Source organism: Bos indicus, chromosome 18 (genome assembly GCF_029378745.1).
Source record: "Bos indicus isolate NIAB-ARS_2022 breed Sahiwal x Tharparkar chromosome 18, NIAB-ARS_B.indTharparkar_mat_pri_1.0, whole genome shotgun sequence".
NCBI lineage: Eukaryota > Metazoa > Chordata > Mammalia > Artiodactyla > Bovidae > Bos > Bos indicus.
Window position 1 is genome coordinate 47,013,158 of NC_091777.1, and position 16,773 is coordinate 47,029,930.

Genomic DNA, 16,773 nt, shown 5'->3' on the forward strand with positions numbered 1-16,773 from the left:
TGTCTTCCCATGCTTCTCATGTCAACCCCACGGGCAGTTTCCTGTTCGTCTCTGCCCCAGTCTCTCTTCTTTGCTCCACACGTAGGCTCCTCAGTGTGCTGGACACCTCTCCCTGGATGTCCCCGGGGACCTTCACACCCACCCGGTCCCACATTGGCTTCAGTATCTCCTCCAAACTGCATTTCCTGCCAGATCCCCATCTTAAGAGTTGGTCCCACTGTCCCCTCTCACCCAGAGCCCTGGGTCTCACCCTGAATGTCTCCCTCGTATTCTGGCTATCAGCTCCATGGCCCTTCCACTCAGTCTTCTGGTGGTTCTTTCCACTAGTCCACCCATCATGTGACAGCCAGGGGACTCTTAACTAAAGTCTTACCTGACTCTGTCCCTTCCCCATTTCAAACCTTCCTGACTCCCTAGTGACCTTGGATAGAGTTGAAGCCCTGCCGTGTGGCACCTAAGACTGCATCATCTGCCCCCGCCCATCCTTGTCTCCCCGTTCCCCAGTCTGTTTGTGCACATGCCCTTGGCTTTGAATGCTCTTCTCAATATTTACTTGGTTATTCTTGGGAATTCTCTGGGAAGCCCTCTTGATCACCAGGTGTCTCCTCTGGCCTCCTTCAGCCTCTGGGCTTTCCCCAAGGCTGCCCAGATACTCCCCCGAGCTCACCCATCACAGCCCTGATTACCCTGGGCTGTCACTGCCTGAAGGTGGTCTGTTTACCCCTACTGGACTGAAAACCCAGTGAGCCCAGGCCTGGGGTTGTGTTGGTCTCTGTTGTGTCCCCAGTGTTATTTACCTGAGAGCCTAGCTCAGAAGGAGACTCAGTAAATGCTTATTAAGTGAGAGAGTGGTTTGCTCTTCTCTCTGTCTCTCCCTGGACGTGTGGCCTTAGCCTAGCCTCTAGATTTCAGTGTTTCAGTATCTGCTCTTCATCTGTGCTGTTTACCCGGGTGTCCACAGGAGTGAAGAAAATTCCCATGTCAGCCACTGACTGGTTGAGTAGAGCTGACCCCAGGCCCTTTGCAGGATAGACTGCCTCAGGGTTGGGGGGACCTCCTTAGTCTTTGATCAATGCCCTCGCTGTGCTCTAGGGTCATCTAAAGATCCTTCTTGAGCCACAGAGCCCCCGAACTTGGGCTGGCTGAGGTCAAGATGAGCCCTTCCCCAAAGAGATGGCTTTGGTGCAAGGCAGCTGCCTGGGCAACAGCTCAAGAACTTTATTGACCACATGACTCCTGGGGGTGCTAATGGGGGGATACCCTCAGGCTCCGCCCCAGCAGCCTCCGTCGAAGTTCTTGGCTGAGCAGCTCCTGTTCCCTGCGGGCACCCCGTAGTACACTTCGGTTCTCCTGGGCCCTCCGGATCAGGTAAGGGATCACCTCCTCCAGGGAGCCATAGGGGATGGACTTGTACACAGCATAGCCAGCCTGCCCTGGAGGGAGAGTATTGGCAGTGTGTGGGCTCAAGTTTGGCAAGAGGCTCCCATAGGCTCCATCTAGAACAGAGACTTCCATTTCTGAGAGCATGACAGATTAGGTGAGTTGGACAAAATCTCCCGCTGAAAAACTAAAACTCCTGGAGTAAACATTAAAATAAAAAATTCTCAAAGTTATAAAAATGCTGCAAAGAGAATAAAGTGAAAGTGAAAGTGAAAGTCACTCAGTCGTGTCCAGCTCTTTGCAACCCCATGGACTATACAGTCCATGGAATTCTCCAGGCCAGAATACTGGAGTAGGTAGCCCTTCCCTTCTCCAGGGGATCTTCCCAACCCAGTGATCGAACCCAGGTTTCCTGATTGCAGGTGGATTCTCTACCAGCTGAGTCACTAGGGAAGCCCAAGAATACTGGAGTGGGTAGCATATCCCTTCTCCAGGGAAATCTTCCTGACCCAGGAATCGAACCGTGGTCTCCTGCACTGCAGACGAATTCTTTACCAACTGAGCTATTAGGGAAGCAAAGAGAATAAGGAATTTACTAATTCAAGAATTAAGAGAAAATGAGGGGCTTCTCTTGTGGCTCAGTGGTAGAGAATCTGCCTGCCAATGCAGGAGAGACGGGTTCAATCCCTGATCCGGGAAGACCCCACATGCCACTGGACAGCTAAGCCCACGTGCCACAAGTACTGACCCCACATGCTGTGACTACTGAAGCCCCCATGCCTAGAGCCCGTGCTCTGCAACAAGAGAAACTGCAATGAGAAGCCCGTGCACTGCAACTAGAAAGTAACCCCCTGCTCACCACAGCTAGAGAAGAGACCACACAGCAATGAAGACTTAGCACAGCCAAAAATAAATTTAAAAATTCTTTTTCTTAAAAAAGAGAGAGAACCCAGAGCAGAAGGATTACACGAGAAGCGTTTCTTTCCTGAGGGCAAAACTGAGTTTCTGTCTAATGACTTCAAAGTTAAGGGGGTACAGAAATGGAGGCCTAAAACCTGACCAGGATTAAGAGTTATAAAAGAGTTTCCCCAGATTAAGTGTGAACCCCAAAATCTAGACCCTCAAAGTAAGAGTTAACAAGAAGTCAACTCTCCCATAAGGAAGGTTGGCCTTGACCATAAACAGAGCAAGGAAGGAAACAGAAGTCCATCTCTGAGAAGTTGTGGCCATGGGTTGCATGCGTGTGTGCTCAGTCACTTCAGTCGTTGTCAGACTTTGCCCACAAGGCTATGGACTGTTAGCCCACAAGGCTCCTCTGTTCATGAGATTCTTCAGGCAAGAATACTGGAGTGAGTTGCCATGCCCTCCTCCAGGGGATCTTCCTGACCCAGGGATTGAACCTGCATCTCCTGCATTGCAGGCAGAGTCTTTACTACTGAGCCATTCTGGAAGCCCGTTACTGTAGGTTAGTCTCCTAAAATATTTGCAGCCCCAGTGTGGATCCTTGAGATATCTCAAGAAACCTCAAGCTGTGAATTTAGGGTACAGTGATTTTGTACCCCTTAGTGCCTGGCAGAAGAAAACATAAATCTTCTGGTCTCAGGCCCTGGGGAACAACACAGTAAAGATAACAAAGCAGACAGGAAACAAGATACCAAGATCAAAAACCAAGATACCAAGATCAAGACAAAAACAACAGCGCACAGACGCAGAGACATAGGCCCGCGAGGCCTTCAGATATGGGACAGACCTCTCTGAGGGCCTGCCACTGGGCTGGCTGCAGGCTGTTGATGGGAGCCTGGCCAGGCATCATCTGGGAATGGGAGAAGGGATCTGTTTGGGAGGGAATGAGGCTGGGGCAGGTTAGGTGGGAGGTGGGAGTAGGGGCTGGGAGGGACAGATCACTCACATACCCAGTGCCAAGGAGACATGGTCACACATCCCCAGAAGTTGTCCAAAGCAGACAGGCCCATCTGGAGGAATGCCCAGCTCCCACATGCTACAGAAAAGGTCACATCATCAATCCAGACAGTGGCTGGATCCCCCTTGACACACTCATATGGCTCTTCTAGTTATTCGAATATTGAAGTATTTCCAAACTCACTGATAAATAACCATGGCTCTGGGACCTCTGAAAGCTCGCCGGTAAGTCTCAGCTCCTTTCCTGAAATATTTGGACTTCCCTGCTGCTGCTGCCAAGTCACTTCAGTCATGTCTGATTCTGTTCGACCCCATAGACGGCAGCCCACCAGGCTCCCCCATCCCTGGGATTCTCCAGGCAAGAACACTGGAGTGGGTTGCCATTTCCTTCTCCAATGCATGAAAGTGAAAAGTGAAAGTGATGTCGCTCAGTCGTGTCTGACCCTCAGCGACCCCATGGACTGCAGCCTTCCAGGCTCCTCCGTCCATGGGATTTTCCAGGCAAGAGTACTGGAGTGGGTTGCCATTGCCTTCTCCGTTGGACTTCCCTATTCCCCAGCAAATAAGGGCAGTTCCTTGTTCAGCGGGAGCCTACAGGTGTAGCAGGAGTTAAATATTTTGAATATTCTCCCCAGACCCCCTTTGAACCTACTGGCCCCCACAGTCCCTCCGCTTGTCAACCACCCTTTGGGCGCTTATTTCCATTCCCCTACTTCATACCGCTTGGTTGCCTGGCGGACAGAGTCCTCATTGTGGGAAGCCACCATGAGGTGGCACATGGGGCCACGATGGGACACCTGGGTCAGCATCAGCTCCAGACAGCGGCTGTAACTGAAGGGAGATGAAGGATCAGCTTATGGCACCTGGTGAGTTAGGGTCAGGCCCCAGAGACTGGGGATTTATATCATTGAGGGGTAGGGTGCCTAAGGGCAAGGACCCTGAAGTCAGGAAGTACCTACATCCCACCTGCCTCAGCTGTGAGGGACATCTTCTTTCTGAGCCTTTTTTTTTCCCTTTAACAACACACGTTCATCTGTTAGCATTGTTGTGGGGATGGAGTGAGATGAGGGTAGACCTAAAGTCTTTGGCACAATGGCAGTCTCACAGCAAAGGGCCATGTCACAGGAGATGACATTTACCCACTGACATTCACTTCAGCAACGTCTGCAGAGCAGGGTTAGCAACACCCCAAATGTCTGTAAGTGGGAGACTGGCTAAATGAACACCCAGAGGATAGTGGAGGGCCCCTGTAGGGGCAGGAACCGCCCCCCCATGATTGGATGGGGATGTGGGTGGAAGTGAGCTGTATCGGCCTGTTCATTTTTGTGTCATTTTTTTTTTTTTTTGGCTGTGCAGAGAGTGGCAGGTGGGATCTTAGTTCTTCAACCAGAGATCAAACCCAGGCCCCTCAAAGTGGAAGCATGGAGTCCTAACCTCTGGACCGTCAGGTAAGTCCCCATTTTGATTTTTGAATCATGGGAATGTATTATTTATTTAAAATCTCTATTAAAACATTAATGGTACTATGCTGGAGAAGATGTGGAGAAATTGGAATTCTCCCACCGTGCTAGTGTGAGTCTAAAAGGCTGCAGCCACTTTGGAAAACCATCTGGCACTTCCTCAAAAAGTTAAACATGGAGTGACCATAGGACCCAGCAATTCCAGTCCTAGAGAGTTGGACTTTTAAGAGAATTTAAAATGTGCATTTACCAAAAAATATGTACATGAATGTTCATAGCAGCACTATCCACAATTGACAAAAAGTGTAAACAATGCAAATATCCATCAATTGATGAATGGATAAATCAAATGCGGCCTCTCCATACAATGGAATATTATTCAACCGTAACAAGGAATGAAGCACTGACACACACTACAGCATGGTTGAACCTTAAATACATTATGCTGAGTGAAAGAAGCCAGGTACGGAAGGTCATGTATTATGCGACTCCACTAACATGAGATGTCCAGAATAGACAAATCCATAGTGACAAAAAGTAGATTAGTGGCTTCCAGGGCCTAAGGGGATGGGGATTATGAGTGACTGCTAATGGATATTTGCATTAGCAAATTAGCAAATAGAAAGGGGAAAGGTGGAAGCAGTGACAGATTTTCTCTTCTTGGGCTCCAAAATCACTGCGTGATGATTGCAGCCGTGAAATTAGAAGATGGTTGCTTCTTGGCAGGAAAGCTATGACAGCCCTAGACAGTGTTTAAAAAAGCAAAGACATCACTTTGCTGACAAAGGTCTATATAGTCAAGGATATGGTCTTTCCAGTAGTCGTGTACAGATGTGAGAGCTGGACTATAAAGAAGGCTGAGTGCCAAAGAAATGATGCTTTCGAACTGCGGTGCTACAGATGACTCTTGAGAGTCCCTTGGAAAGCAAAGAAATCCAACCAGTCAATCCTAAAGGAAATCAACCCTGAATACTCTTTGGAAGGACTGATGCTGAAGCTGAAACTCCAGTACTTTGCAAACAGCTGACTCACTGGAAAAGACCCTGATGCTGGGAAAGATTGAAGGCAGAAGGAGAAGAGGGTGACAGAGGATGAGATGGTTGGATGGCATCACTGATTTGCCCAAGTTCACTGGTCATGAACTTGGGCAAACTCTTGGAGATAGTGAGGGACAGGGAAGCCTGGCGTGCTGAAGTCCATGGTGTCTCGAAGAGTCGGACACAACTCGGCTGCTGTACAAAAACAGCTGATGGATATGGTTTGTTTTTGGCTGTGCCATGTCTGTCTGTCTGTCTGTCTGTCTGTCTGTTTGTTTTGCTTAAGGGTGTGGGACTTTAGTTCCCAGACCAGGGATCGAGCCCATTTCCCCTGCAGTGGACCCTCAGAGTCTTAACCACTGGACCACTCGGGAAGTCCTGGAGTTTCTTTTTGAGATGATGAAAATGTTCTGGAATTGGTGATGATGGCTGCAAAATTTAATGAATATACTAAAAGCCACTGAATTGTAGTTTAAAATAGCGAATTGTATGGTATGTGATTTATATTTCAGTAAAAAAAAATGATTCCAAATGATTAAGCCCATAGGATACAAATGTGCCTAGGAGGCTTCATGGGCTTTGGATGCAAGCTTAGCCTTCATGGCTTGGCCACTTTCTGTGGGAGCTTGGTAAGTCCCTGTGGCTCTACAGACCCCTCCTTGTCCGCTGGGAAATGGAATCAGGCTTTGAAAACTCCATGAGAACAGAGCCTGGGGTCCAGCTGGATTGCTACCGCAACCAGAATCCAACACTGATCTGAAACAAGTGATCAGCAAGTGTGTATTGAAAGAACAAATCTTTTCTTCTCAGGGCCATGAGATGGTGGCCCCAGGAGCTCAGCCATGTCTTGCCTGGGATTTGAGGTGTATCAGAATCAGGGTTCTAGAGTCAGTCTGCATGTGCTAAGTCACTTCAGTCGTGTCCAACTCTGTGACCCGATGGACTGCAGCCCTCCAGGCTTCTTTGTCCGTGGGATTCTCCAGGCAAGAACAATGGAGTGGGTTGCCATGCCCTCCTCCAGGGGATCTTCATGACCCAGGGATCGAACCTGCATCTCTAGCATTGGGAGGAGGGCTCTTTACTGCTACTGCCACCAGGGAACCCAGTCTGCCAAGGCTCAAATCTTGGCACTGCCACTCACTAGCTTTGCAACCTTGGGTAAGAGATGTCACGTCTCTGAGCCTGTTTCATCCTCTGTGAAATAGAGAGAGAGCAATAGTATCTACTGCTTGGGGTCGTTTACTCCTTCATTCACCAGACCTGTACCGAGCACCTCCCATGGAGCAGCAGTGTTAAGCACTGAGGACTCAGCAGTGAACAAGTTAGAAAACCCTGCCCTCCTGGGCCCACGCTCTCATGGGAGAGAAAGACAATGAGCAACTGAACGCCAAAGCTCTGCTGCCAGTAAGTGCTGGGAGAAAAATCAATCCAAGAAGAGAGGGTGTGGTCTGTGTCAGTTTTTGGTAGGGAGGGCAAGAAGGTCCCCTGAGAAGGTCCCAAAAAGTAAAGACCTAAGAAGGTGAGTGACTGAGCCCTGCCACACGGCCATCTGGAGGGAGAAGGTTCTGGGCAGTGGGAACAAGAAGTGCAAAGTCCCTGGGGTCATCAAGGAGGCCAGTGTGGCTGGAGTGAAGTGAGTGAGGGGACAGGACTGCAGGCCACTGCAAGGATCTGGGGTTTATCGAGGGTGTGCTGGGAGCTATGGGAGGATTTGAACTGAGGAGGGAGATTTGACACAGGTATTAACAGGCTCCCCACTGGCGACAGGTTGGAGAGGGGTGACAGAGAAGGGAGCAGGCTGCTGTTCAGGTGGGAAGCGACAGTCTCCTGGTCGGGGAGAGAGAGTGACCTGTAGACGCACGTAGGTTGCTGGACACTGTGGGGAATGAGCTCTAATGGAAGGTTAGATGCTAATGCTCTTCCTCTCGAGGCCGGCAGAGGATGAGATGGCTAGATAGCATCACTGACTCAATGGATGTGAATTTGAGCAAACTCCAGGAGATAGTGAAGGACAGGGAAGTCTGGCGTGCTGCCAAGCCATGGGGTCACAGAGTCAGACACGACTTAGCTACTGAACAACCACAGCAACAATTATTCATCTCAGAGGCCGGCCTGCCCCTGTCCCACCTCTGACTGGTAGCCTCATAGTCAGGCTGAGTGGGATCTTCGGTTCCCTGGAGCCGGGCCGTCTCTCTCTCCTTGTCCAGATATGCCCCTCGTACCAACTTCACCCCAAAGGCCAGGCCAGCCCTGTCTGCGGCCTCAGCGTCCCGCCTCAGCCGCTCATAGGTGTCCTGGTGGAGCACATGGGCGGCTTCAGATCAAGGCGCTGGGACCCCGGCCTGCAGCCCCTTGTCCCCAAACACCCCCTATCCCCGGAGTGCACTACACACCTTCAGATAGGCCTGGTAAGTGTTCCACACCCAGGGCCCGCCTTCCCCGGAGCTGTTCCAGCGCGTGGCCAAGGCAGCCACCAGCAGAGAGAGTGCCGGGTTCAGAGAGGTGTACTCGGCATCCACCAGGAGCCTCACGCGCTGGGCCTGGGCGTGCTGAGGGTGAGAGGGACTGCGGTCGGGCCCCAGGGGTGACCAGCAAGCAGGCGCGGTGGAGGCAGGCCTCGGCCGAAGCTGTTACCTGTACCACCCGGTGCAAACGACTCAGGGAGGCCTGGAGGTGTCGTGTTTGCTCGGTGTTGAGGCAGGAGACCTGGAGGTCCTGGGGGGCAGGGGGGAGGCAAGGCGGCTCAGGCCTTCTGGACCCTTCCAGAGCCCAAGCCTCCTCTCCCCCACCAGCAGGCAGGGAAAAAAGTTTAGAAATTACTAGAAATCTGGAAAGCAGCTGTATCATATAGATACTATTTATTGAGGTATAATACATGGATGGACGGGCTTCCCAAGTGGTGCTAGTGGTAAAGAACTTGCCTGCCAATGCAGGTAAAGAGACGCCAGTTCTGTCCCTGGGCTGGGAAGATCCCCTGGAGGAGGGGACGGCAACCCACTGCAGTATTCTTGCCTGGGAAATCCCATGGACAGAGGAGCCTGGCCAGTTACAGTCCCGTGGGGTCACACAGAGTCGGACATGACTGAAGAGACTTAGCACGCACACTCACACACACACACACACACATGGGTTGAGAGCCCAGAATTTGAGTTTGAGTTTTGGCTCCACCATTCACTGTGTGGACTTGAACAAATGTAACCTCTCTGGGCCTCAATGTTCTCTGTAAAACGGGGATGATTATAGGATCTACCTCATTCAGTTGCTGCGTGGATAAAAATGGCCTGGCCATAAACAGGACAGGACAGGGCCAACATATGATAAGCACTCAGTGTTTTTGTTGTTTTGTGTGTGCCCAGTCGTGTCTGACTGTTTGAGACCCCATGGACCATAGCCCGCCAGGCTCCTCTGTCCATGGGATTTCCCAGGCAAGAATACTGGGGCGGGTTGCCATTTCCTACTCCAGGGGATCTTCCTGATCCAGGGATCAAACCCACGTCTCTTGCAACTCCTGCTTTGGCAGGCAGATTCTTTACCAGTGTGCCACCTGGGAAGCCCTAAGCACTCAATACATGTTGTTATTGTTATAATAATAGGTGACTTCTAATGCCGTCTTATAATCTTCACAATGATCCTAGTAGGCAGATATTATTCCAAGCTCCGTTTTCCAGTGAGAAAACCAAAGCTGGGAAAGTGAAGTGACTTGGAGTTAGCATCTAGGAACAGTAACCAGCTCCTAATAAGAGCCGAGAGTGTTACTTTGCGTTAGTTTCTCAGGATGTCTCACTGCAACTCACAAGGCTCCCCTGATCTGACCTCTTTATTCTACCTCCTCCCGCCCTTCGCCTCGCTCACTGCTCTCCGGCCTCGCTGGCCTCCTGGCTACTCTTGGAACATGCCAGGTACCTTCCCACCTCAGAGCCTTTGCTCTGGCTGTTCCTTCCACCTGGAACACTGTTCCCCTAGATGTCCATCCACCCCACTCCAACCTCTCAGCAGGGTCTTTATTTTCTCTGGTTTGAATTTGCAACTCCCTAGCTGGGGCTTTCCCTTCCCCTTCCTTAGCCTTATTTTCCCCTACAATACTCGTTTTTTAAAAATTAATTTATTTATCTGGCTGCGCAGGGTCTTAGTTGCAGCATGCAGGATCTTTTAGTTGTAGCACTTAGCTGTGAGATTTGGGATCTAGTTTCCTGACAGGGATCTGATCTGCGCCCCCTGCGTTAGGAGCATGGAGTCTTAGCCACTGGACCACCAGAGAAGTCCTTGTTGTTGTTCGGTCGCTGTCATGTCTGACTCTTTGCAAGCCCATGGACTGCAGCACACTAGGCTTACTTGTCCTTCACTATCTCTCAGAGTGTGCCCAAACTCATGTCCATTGAGTTGGTGATGCCATCCAACCATCTCATTCTACAATGCTTATTTATACTTGTTACATATCCGCTTTGAGGTTTTTTTTTAATAATTAAACATTTTTCACACACTTATGAATAGAGTGAAGAGAGGGAAGTGTGTTTCTGTGTCTGTCTCTGCACCAGCCTCCACATCTGAATCCAAGATCACTTCTAATAAACAGGAACCTTTCAGAAGAGCTCAAGTGAAAAGGCAGTTTACTAATACAGGAAGACTCTCGGAACCCAATTTCTAATGTATATACTTCATCTGCATTAATTTCTGTGATTCCCTAAAACAATTAAGGAAACATAATTTCCAATTTACAAATAAGGAAACTGAGACCCAGAGGGTAACTTAACCTTTAAAAAGATCGAATTTCCTGGCTGGGTGCACTTGCGCCCCCTCCCCACCACGTGACCGGCAGCCGAGCAAGTCTGCACTCAGCTTTGGGTTTTTGTCTTAACTTTTTATTGGACTTCTTTTGGCTTTTATTGTTGCTTTTTGGGGCTTCCTCGATGGCTCAGTGGTAAAGAATCCACCTGCCAATGCAAGAGACTTGGAGACACAGGTTCAGTCCCTGGGTTGGGAAGCTCCTCTGGAGGAGGAAGCGGCAACTCACTCCAGTATTCTTGCCTGGAGAATCTCATGGACAGAGAAACCTGGTGAGTTACAGTCCATGGGGTCTCAAAAGAGTCAGGCAAGACTGAGCACAGCACAGCACACATAGCTGCCTTACAATGATGTGTTAATTTCTGCTATACATCTAAGTGAATCAGCCGTACATATACATACTGTCCTTTTTTGGATTTCTTTCCCATGTGAGTCACCATAAAGCATTGAGTAGAGTTCTCTGTGCTATACAGTAGGTTCTCGTTAGTTATCTACATTACATATAATACTGTATATGATTGCCAGAAGAAATATCAATAACCTCAGATATGCAGATGACACCACCCTTATGGCAGAAAGCAAAGAAGAACTAAAGAGCCTCTTGATGAAAGTGAAAGAGGAGAGTGAAAAAGTTGGCTTAAAGCTCAACATTCAGAAAACTAAGATCATGGCATCCAGTCCCACCACTTCATAGCAAATAGATGGGGAAACAATGGAAACAGTGAGATACTTTATTTTCTTGGGCTCCAAAATCACTGCAGATGGTGGCTGCAGCCATGAAATTAAAAGACACTTGCTCCTTGGAAGAAATGTTATGACCAACTTAGATAGCATATTAAAAAGCAGAGACATTACTTTGCCAACAAGGGTCCGTCTAGTCACAGCTATGGTTTTTCCAGTGGTCATGTATGGATATGAGAGTTGGACTATAAAGAAAGCTGAGCGCCGAAGAATTGATGCTTTTGAACTGTGGTGTTGAAGACCCTTGAGAGTCCCTTGGACTGCAAGGAGACCTAACCAGTCCATTCTAAAGGAGATCAGTCCTGAATATTCATTGGAAGGACTGATGCTAAAGCTGAAACTCCAGTACTTTGGCCACCTGATACAAAGAACTGACTCATTTGAAAAGACCCTGATGCTGGGAAAGATTGAAGGCAGGAGGAGAAAGGGATGACAGAGGATGAGATTATTGGATGGCATCACCAACTCTATGGACATGAGTTTGAGTAAACTCTGGGAGTTGGTGATGGGCAGGGAAGCCTGGCATGCTGCAGTCCATGGGGTCGCAGAGAGTCAGACACAACTGAGCGACTGAACTGAACTGATATATGTCAATCCCAATCTCCCAGTTCATCCTACCCCCCGCCTTTGCTATCCATACATTTGTACTGTATATCTTTGTCTCTATTTCTGCTTTGCAGTAGGTTCATCTGTACCATTTTTCTAGATTCCACATATATGCGTTAATGTACAATATTTGTTTTTCTCTTTGGCTTTGATTTGAATGATTGTCTCTTGCAAGTAAGTGCCTCAAGGACATATATTTTGTTTATCTTGATCAGCATCCCCACCCCACAATGGACATGAGTTTGAGCAAGCTCTGGGAGATGGTGAAGGACAGGGAAGCCTGGTGTGCTGCAGTTCATGGGGTTGCAAAGAGTGAGATATGACTGAGTGACTGAACAACAGTCTCCACCCCTGGCATAGCACCTGGAACATAGTACATGTTCAACAGACATTTAAGGAATTGTTAGACATTTGTAACAGGGATCTTCCCTGGTGGCTCAGACGGTAAAGAATCTTCCTGCAGTGCTGGAGACCTGGGTTCAGTCCCTGGGTCGGGAAGATTCCCCTGGAGAAAGGAATGGCAACCCACTCCAGTAATTCTTGCCTGGAGAATTCCATGGACAGAGGAGCCTGGTGGACTACAGTCCATGGGGTCGCAAAGAGTTGGACATGACTGGCTAATGCACACAGTTCTCGGTCTTCTTATGGAGATTCCACATGAATGTGATCTTCTGGTGACTCAGGGAGTCCAGTTGGGTTCAGAGAAATGGGAAAGTTAAAAAAGAGGAATAGGTGGAATTCTGTTATGGCCAACAGGACTCCTTCCCAGGCAGCGCTAGTGGTAAAGGATCTGCCTGCCAATGCAGGAGATACAAGAGATATGGGTTCAACCCCCGGGTTGGGAAGATCCCCTGGAGGAGGGCATGACAACCCACTCCAATATTCTTGCCTGGAGAATCCCATGCATAGAGGAGCCTGGAGGGCTACAGTCCATAGGGTCACAAAGAGTTGGACACAACTGAAGTGACTTAGCACACACACACACACTCATGGCCGACAGGATGGATATGGACCGCATCTTGGGGAAGAAGACTCTCTCCAGCAGGAGGGAGGAGCAAGGAGCACCTACCTGCCCAGTGCGTCTCCCCAGTCAGGGAATCGTCCCCCGCTGTGGGGCAGCGTCTGGGGGAGTTCTGGGGTGTGCGCAGCTGGTGGAGCCGTCACCCTCACAGGGGGCCAACCCAGCCCTCATTTACCCTTCACCACCGTCGGAGGTGGCGACTACTGTCACCCCCGTTTTACGGGGGGAAGCAGAGGTCAAGACACAGAGAGGTGAAGTTACTCATCTACTCATCTAAAGTCACACAGCTTGACCTAGGACTTAAACCTCAGCTTCTCCAGAGCCTGAGTACTTAACCGTCACCATGTACACCCACCCACAGGCAGAGAGGAAATGCTTCCCTCAAATATATGTAAAGCCGTCAGGACAGTGTGCGGCACGTTGTGAGTGGTCGGTAAGTTCTCCACCGTTAATACGTTGTTCCAAACTCACCTGCTTCATTTATTTATTCATTCATTTGACATGTTTTTCACATCCTGTCTAGGTGCTAGGGCCTGGGACATGACCGTGAACAGGACAGTCATAAATCGTGCTGGGGAACTGGTGACTGTGAAGACCAAGGATGGGTGGGGGCTGGGATCTGGGTGGGGATGGCAGGGCAGCTCTGACATGGGGACAGGAAGAAGGGACAGCTCTAGGGAGACACAGGCCAGTGTGGGACCCAGTGGGTGTGAGAAGTCTGGGGGACGCCCAAGGGGAAGTTTGGTGCAGGGGGAGGGTCAGGGGAAAGGCTGGGCCTGGAGACAGGTGGGCATCATTAGTGCAAACCGGGGAAACTGAGGCTGAAGGGGTGGGTGAGAAGGCCCTTTCGAGGGGAGTGAGGAGCAAGCCTGGGCCTCACCCTGGGGAACCTCCATATTTGAGTATCAGGCAGAGTAAACTTAACGAAGACTGAGGATGAGCCAGGAGCGATGGAAAATGAGGAACACCAGGTCTGATGGTGTTGGGGAAGACAAGGGAAGTGAGGGACACAGAAGCAGCAGGGCCCCTTTGTCATCATGAAGATGCCAGCCTGGCAAGGGTTTTCGTCCTGAAAACTGCCCTGGGAAGACATTACTACCATTGCCACATGTGAGTGAAAAGCTCATGAAGGGGTGAAGCTTGTTACGCTCCAAAGCTGATCCTTTAAGCACGGCTTCGATGTGTTCTGTGATCCATTAAAAAAAAATTACAAATTAAAAAATAAACATCAGCAGGTCCCAGGTAGTATTATTTGGCAGTGATGGAGACTCAGAGGCTACCTGGGTGCCCATCCTAGGAGAGGTAAACCCGGCGGCCAGAAGCCCAAATTAGAAACAACGGATTAGGACTTCCCCTGTGGTTCAGGGGTTAAGAATCCGCCTGCTGATACAGCGGATGTGGGTTTGATTCCTGGTCTGGAAAGACTCCACATGACTTGGAGCAACTAAGCCCGTGCACCACAATTACTGAAGCCCAGGCACCCTAGAACCTATGCTCCGCACCAAGAGAAGCCACCGCAGTGAGGAATCCCACGCACCACAGTTAGAGTATCCTGTACTCTCCCCAACTAGAGAATGTCCAAGAGCAGCAATGGAGACCCAGGACAGCCAAAAAGAATAAAACAAGTAATTAAAAAAAAAACACAATGGATTAGATGTATACAGAGATGATTGGAGGGATCTAAAAATCAGAGTGCTCAGTGGAAAAACGTAAGAAACAGGATGCAACAGATAACATAATGTTGTTTAGTCGCAAAGTCGTGTCTGACTCTTTATGACCCCATAGACTGTGGTGTGCCAGGCTTCTCTGTCCTTCACTGTCTCCAGGAGTTTCCTCAAACTCATGTTCATTGAGTTGGTGATGCTGTCTAACCACCTCATCCTCTGCCGCCGCCTCCTCCTCCTGCTCTCAATCTTTCCCAGAATCAGTCTTTTTCAACATAATGATGAATGTTACTTGTAGATGTTTAAAACTATACCCAACCCCAGACTGATGGAGAAGGGCACAAGGGGACTTTCTGCAGGGATGGAAATGTTCTGTACTTTGATAGGGATTGTAGTAGCTCCAGCGTGTATTTGTCAAAGCTCATCAAAAGGTACATTTACAATGTATGCATCTCACTGTGTATAAATTTTACCTGAAAAGAAATGACTGCTGAGCTCTAGTTGGTGATATGCATTCTGAAGCATTTGAGGGGAGAAGCGTGCTGATGTCTGCAAATTACTTTGAAATGCATCAGAAAATAAGATGGGTGGATGGATGGATAGAGGAATGGATATGATTTTAAAGGAACAATAGCAGGTGTTCACCATAAAATTCTTTTGATTTTTCTGTATGTTTGAAAATTTTCATAATAAAATGTTGGAAAAATATGCCCCCAAATAGCATATATTTGTCAAAACCACATCCTGGTAACAAAGAGATGTATAGTATACAAGGTGAAGTGATTACTGATGGCGGGGAAGGTAGAAATAAGATACAGAAATAAAGAATAAATGAAAGAACAAACGAGTAAATGAATGAACCAAAACCCCACTGGTCTAATCATAGCTCCTAGCTAGTTAGCATACACTAGCGTAGCTAAGTTGATTGAAAAAATATTGGTTACTTTTTTATTGGTAAAGAGCTACTGTCTTAATTGATCCTACTAGAGCTCCCAGCTCCCAGGCCCCTAGCCTAGAATCCCCAGGTGACCCATATTCCGGTTACTCTCCAGCCATGCCCCAGGGCAGTAACCCCATTTATTCTGATAGTTCTAAGCCTGGGAAGTAGAGATAGTTAAATATTTAGAACATTCTGCTGGCTGGTGTCTGCTGCCTCTGCACTCCCCACCAACCATTCCTCTCCCCCAACCTGTGGTCCTTACCTGTCCAGAGTCCATGGCTTCTGCCAGCCTCTTGGGGCTCAGCTCCAAAGAATCCCCTGGCCTTAGGACCCATGAGGTGAGCTGCTTCTGGAATGGGATGGAGGGTGGGGCGGTGAGGGGGACCTGGTGGGCAGCCGTCCCTCCCCTCCCACCCGGCCCACCCCTTACACAGAGCCGAGTGCTCATCAGCGCCGTCATCTTCAGCTGCATCAGGGCATTTCCCGTTGGGTCAGGGGTCTCCAGGAGGCCTCGTGACAGGTCCACGCATCGCAGCATCGCACTGAGGTTCCCTTCATACCAGGCCTCGCTGCCCAGCCGGCAGGCATCAGGGCTGGGAGCCCACTAGCCCCCTTCCCACCAGCCTCCCGGCCTCCCTGGTTCCGGGCCCCCCTACTCACCCCGTCTTGACAGCCGAGTCTGGCTCCTCCTCAGTGGGCACTGCCAGCAGAGGCCGCAGGCCTAGGTTCTGGAGCTGTAGGACACAGCTCCTCACCTCCTCGGCGGTCTCACCAGCTACAAACTGCCCGTAGATGGATGCTCGGAGAAGTGCACCGGAGAGCCGGGAGCCCAGGAGTCGCTGAGACCAGGCTTGGAGCTGGGGTGACAGGGAGCAGGGGCTCAGAACCAGGCCCCAGGAACTTCCTAGGCTAGTCCCCCCAGGATTGCTGCTCACCGCCAGGCCATGGGTGACCAGAGGCGGCCAGGCACACAGCCGTAGCACCAGCAAAGCCCGGGTCAGTTCTCCCGTGCTCTTGAGGTGGAAGGCCCCACCATCAAAGCTGAGGGGCTGCCAGCTCCCTGGGGAGGGGCCAGCTCGGGAGCGGAGCACACGACAGGTCTGAAGCATCAGGAATCCTTCACCACTTCCACACTGGAGCAGGGGGCTTTGGAGGCAGCTGGTCTACCCAGTGCCCCTTGCCCGGCCAGGGACAGTGACTGATTAACCAGACAGTAGCCAGG

General features: G+C 49.9%; 1 protein-coding gene across 4 annotated transcripts; it reads right to left on the reverse strand.

The window, feature by feature from the left end:
* Positions 1–1,052: 1,052 nt before the first annotated feature.
* On the reverse strand, positions 1,053–16,773 carry PRODH2 (proline dehydrogenase 2). 4 transcript variants are annotated; one of them, XM_019979116.2, is made up of 10 exons: positions 16,487–16,768; positions 16,212–16,408; positions 15,982–16,120; positions 15,814–15,900; positions 8,432–8,512; positions 8,191–8,346; positions 7,925–8,091; positions 4,021–4,131; positions 3,294–3,379; positions 1,195–1,433 (listed from the first exon to the last, which is right to left on the reverse strand). In XM_019979116.2, exons 1-10 carry the CDS (start codon positions 16,658–16,660, stop codon positions 1,246–1,248), a joined length of 1,386 nt encoding a protein of 461 aa, XP_019834675.2. In that variant the 5' UTR covers positions 16,661–16,768; the 3' UTR covers positions 1,195–1,245. The 4 variants fall into 4 exon arrangements, with proteins under 4 accessions (XP_070628198.1, XP_070628197.1, XP_019834675.2 ...); XM_070772097.1 differs by lacking the exon at positions 3,294–3,379 and having other exon boundaries at positions 1,053–1,433; positions 15,814–15,897; positions 16,487–16,772; XM_070772096.1 differs by lacking the exon at positions 3,294–3,379 and having other exon boundaries at positions 1,053–1,433; positions 16,487–16,771.